This window comes from Solanum tuberosum, unplaced genomic scaffold (genome assembly GCF_000226075.1).
Source record: "Solanum tuberosum cultivar DM 1-3 516 R44 unplaced genomic scaffold, SolTub_3.0 scf00021, whole genome shotgun sequence".
Lineage (NCBI taxonomy): Eukaryota > Viridiplantae > Streptophyta > Magnoliopsida > Solanales > Solanaceae > Solanum > Solanum tuberosum.
Window position 1 is genome coordinate 951,430 of NW_006238947.1, and position 4,890 is coordinate 956,319.

Sequence of the window (4,890 nt, forward strand, 5' to 3'; positions counted from 1 at the left end):
AGCATGATCCAAGGACTCATGAAAGATTGACTTTGGCCTATAGGTAAACATAGCCACTTGGAGCTAAAAACTTATCCAACTTGTCTAAGGAAACAAGCTTGTACAATGAATCTGCAACTAATACAATGATTACAGGACTCGAAGTTAATATGATCGAAACAAAAGAACCAACAAAAATCAGAAGAACAAGACATACCTTCTGAGTTAGGGCTCAATGCATTCATCCAAGCCAACTTTAATTGAACTGAAATTCATGAAAACAGAAAACAAGCTTGCAATCATGCAGACTTTTTCCCAAGCTACCTAACTTTACCCTCGTCCTTAATTAAACTGGAGGTAGGGAATGAGAACCGGGAGGTCGATTGATTATGTCCTCCAGTATGCATGTGCTTCATAGTTCGTGCATGAAATTTTCAGGTCAAGTGGATTCATACAAGAAACTTATATTAACTAGGATGATTTTACTATCTTAAGTTTTCAGTTAATTTACCAGGTAACAGCTACCCCCTACCTCTGTATCAAGTTCTTCATTATCCCAATGATTTTGGCGTTTCTTGCATTGGAATTTTCATGTATTATAAGAAAAGAGAAATGAGGCTTATTGGAGTGAGCTTACAGTGCTGAAAAGGAAAATGGTGTGCACAGATAAATGTAACTGAAAGCATTAGTCTCACAGGTCAAAGGGTGGATGAACAACAACTTAATTGAGAGACAGCTTCAGAAACTTTAAAGAAGCAAATAACATATACATGGTCTGTATCCTTCTGATCAAGAAAAACCACTACTTCTGACATTAACTTAGTAAGATGGTTTTGATACAGTTAGAATTCTGTGTTGCATGTATCTAAGAGCAGAAATCAGCGACAATATATGAATACATTACTTGAGCCTTCTAGAGAACTGTATTAAGCTGGGAAATGTCCACAGTGTTTGAGTTGTAACTCATTAAAGAGATTATTTCGGAGATGGGCCAAAAAATGAAACCATTATCAAATTGAGTGGACAAAATTAGACACCGATTACTATTATAGCAAGCAACTGATACAGTTTGATTCCTACTTTGTGGGACCTCTACTTTGGATGATTTCTTTATCCCCAGTATGTCCTTTTTGGGTATCTGCTATCTAGGACACTGCCAAGAGTAGCCAGTGCATCTTGGAATTTCCGGATTTTCAGGAAACCTTTAATCATAGTAACCTCACTGTCTGAGAAGTTTGCTTTTTTCATGATCATGCCAACAAGCTTAACTAACGTGTCCTCCCTCGACAAAGAATACAGTCCTTCAGCCAGATTGTAGAATGAGGAAAATTCAGGTATGTGTCCTTTTTCCATCATCTCAACAGAAAAATCAACAGCTTCTTGAATCGGTCCCCCACCAGAAGAAAGACCACGAAAAACAATCTTATAAGACAAAGCATCAGGAGGATTAGCTGTTTCCTGCATTTCTCTGAAGAGTCTTACGGCTTCATTGGTTTTCCTCCGTCTGAAGATTGCTTGAATTACAGGATTATAGGCCTGAGGGGTCAAAATCATTCCTTTCATTTGAATACTTCTGAGGAGCTTGCTTGCAATCTCAACCCTACCTGCTTTACATAGTCCCTGTATTAAGGTCCCATACGTAACGATGTCTGGTTCACAGCCATTTGATGTCATGGTTTGCACAATGTCTGCAGCCTTTTTTATATCACCTGCTCTGCAGAAATGAGCGAGAATGGAATTGTACGTGAATTTGTCAGGCTTTAGTCCTTCCAGTATCATCTGGTCCATAAGCTGAGCAGCATCTTCTACTCTCTTGCTCTTACAAAGACCATCAATCAGAGTGTTATACGTGACCAGGTTTCTAGAAACGCCTTGTAGTTCCATCTGGTCGAAGATCTCTTCGGCTTCTTCAATTTTCTTGTCTTTGCAGAAGCCATCTATCAGGGTATTGTATGTTATCACACTTCTTGCACAGCCACTCGATTCCATATCTTTGAGTAGGTTCAAAGCTTCACCTATTCTCCTTTTGGCACAGAGACAATCAATTAGGATATTATAAGTGAACTCATCTGGCTGGCAACCTTTGTCCTTCATTTCTTCAAACATTTCCATTGCAACATTGAAACTGCCGGTAAAGCAGAGACCTTGTATGAGAGAATTGAAAGTGCAAACATCAGGTAAGAACCCTTTGCTCGTAAGAACACGAGCAAACTCGGTAGCTTCTTGGACTTGGTTCTCCTTACACAAAGCACTAATGATGGTGTTATAAGTGATTGTATTAGGTGTACAGTCCCTTACAAGCATCTGATTGAGAAGTTCCATAGCCTCTTGGACTTCACCAACTTCACAAAGTCCAGAAATCAAAATATTATAAGTATATACATCAGGATCAAACCCGTCCTGCAACATTAAATCCAAAATATCCAAGGCTTGGACAGCATGTCCTGCTTTGCACAAACCGTTTATCAAAGTGTTGAATGTAAATTGGTCCGGAGAAAACCCTCGACTACACATATCTTGCACAAAGTTTAGAGCTTCATCAATCCTTCCTTCTTTACAGTACCCATGAATCAAAAGATTAACAGTAATATTACTTGCAAGACATTTAGCTGACACCATTTGATCCCTAATTCTCAATGCACCATCAAAATTCCCTTCCTCAATATAACCTTGCATTATCGTCGTAAAGGTCCTTTCATCCGGTACCAAACCGTGCATAGGCATTTCCTCCATCATCAAAATAGCAGGCCTAATTTGATGTGTCTTACACAAAGCTTTTATCAATATATTAAAAGTCGATACGTCCGCCTTTACACCTTCATCCAACATTCTACTATGCACATTTTCAACAAATTTCAACTTATTCCCATCAACAAGAACATTCAACAACAAATTATAACTAAAAGTACCAGGCTTTACACCAAACTCATTCCACATCATATCAAGAACCTTAATAGCTTCATTATACAACTCTAATTTAGCATAACTTTCAATAAAGATAAAGAAAGTACCTTCAACTAATTCAACCTTCTGTCTCTTCATATCATCCAATACCCCCTTCATTAAATCAAAAGATCCCACATTTCCAAGCTTCCTTAGAATCTCCTCGTATATAGACAAAGTGGGTGTGAAATGGGGTTGCTTAGAAGCCCATTTAAAGAGATGAAAAGCTGAAGTTTCATCATTTTCTTGACGAAGGGTGTCGAGAAATTGCTTAGGAGTGAAATCTTGCAAGAGTTCTTTTGCTTTAGAAGGTAAAACAGTTGAAGAAACACGTTCATGGCGAGATGAAAATGGGAGAGATATGGGTTTAGGAGGATGAAATGGAGGAGGAAATGAAAAGGGGTTTGGTGGATTTTGAGATTGAGTCCATGGATGGCATTTGAGGAAGGAAGAGAAAGAGAAAGCCATTGAAGCAATTCAACAAACAGGTAGCATGCGGTGACACTAATTCAAGAAAAACTCAGTAGTGAAGAAGAGCAGAGGCTTTGAGAACCAAAGATGCTAAGTGGATAATAGTAACTCTTTCTCTTAACAAATGGAGTAATAATTTAACAAGGATTATAAATTGTAAGTTGATAAGATTAGTTCGGGTTTGATAGTTAGAGTTCTATTTTTAGGAAGGAAGAGACTATCGGAAAGCTCAGTCTTGAAGCAGAGGGTAGACCGTAATATCTCTTGTTGGTTCGGCTCATCAAGAGTGTTGCTTTATGTTTAATCTTATGTACCAATAGAATATTATGCGTTCTCTACCGTTGGATCTTGTAAAGAGAGAACGTATTCCTCTGACTTTCACTCTCATTCGTAGTGGATCTTTTAATGAGTTGTTTAAGCGGGCTGGGGTGGGGGTGGGGAGAGATATTGTCGGTTGAGGAGATCGAGGAGAGGCAGATGGGAGAGAAAAATATTTGATGGGTTTTGGAGCCCTTAATTGGAATGTTTAAATGTAAAGATTATTAATCAATCTTAATTTTAAGAAATGCGTGCATCTAGTAGTATCTTCAATAATATACTGTGTAAATTATTATTAGTGGTAATATGTGTAATTATTTAAAAGTAAATGTATGATTAGTATATATGGTAGTGGCGTATGAGCCTGTTTAGATTGGCTTAAACAGTATAGTTTTTTTCAAAAATAACGCTTTGATACCATTTAATCATAATGTAATAATGTTCTAATACTACTTGATAAGAATCGTGTTTGTAATTCAAAATTTTGATGATAAAAAAAAAAATTCAACAACTTAGAACATCTTCAACTCCCTCTATTTACTCTCTAAACTCTATATATGAAGAAAAAATAAAGAACATCTCGAACTTTACTCTAATTTACCCCTCAAAACTCTATATTAGGAGAACTACTACTCATCCTCTCTATTTCACTTTTTAACTTGTAGTTCTTCAAATTTAAAAGATCAAAATAAATCTACTCCAGTAAATAAGGGGCTAATATAAAATGGATGTCCACATTAATATATTTTATGTTGTAGGAATATACTCACAACATATTATATGTTGTAAGATAAATATGCACATAATATATTATGTGTCGTAAGATAAATATATACACAATATGTTATGTGTTGTATATTAGTAACCATATAATATACTTGGAGCCCAAAGTATATACATGACAAAGATATCCATATATTACAATTGGTGCCCAACTATATACACTTATATATACCATTTCTTCTTGTAACAAAGATAGTAGCAAGAACAAGTGAAATTAAAATACTACACCTATTTTCTTATCCATTTTTTTTGTTATCGTAGCATTTATATTTATTTTATAATACGAACAATTTTAACTTAAAACTTTTGATAATAATATAATAATGCTCTGATACCGCTTGATAATAATGCGACAATATTTTTAATAATACTTGATAAGAATTGTGTTAGTAATTC

General features: G+C 35.8%; 1 protein-coding gene across 1 annotated transcript; it reads right to left on the reverse strand.

Moving 5' to 3' along the window:
- Positions 1-768: 768 nt before the first annotated feature.
- LOC102585429 (pentatricopeptide repeat-containing protein At3g53700, chloroplastic) lies at positions 769-3,643 on the reverse strand. Its single transcript, XM_006340994.2, has one exon. It carries the CDS (start codon positions 3,388-3,390, stop codon positions 1,090-1,092), a length of 2,301 nt encoding a protein of 766 aa, XP_006341056.1. The 5' UTR covers positions 3,391-3,643; the 3' UTR covers positions 769-1,089.
- Between the last annotated feature and the right edge of the window lie 1,247 nt (positions 3,644-4,890).

Excerpts from the sequence above, each read along its gene's own strand:
- LOC102585429 (XM_006340994.2), bottom strand. The coding sequence starts at position 3,390 with ATGGCTTTCTCTTTCTCTTCCTTCCTCAAATGCCATCCATGGACTCAA.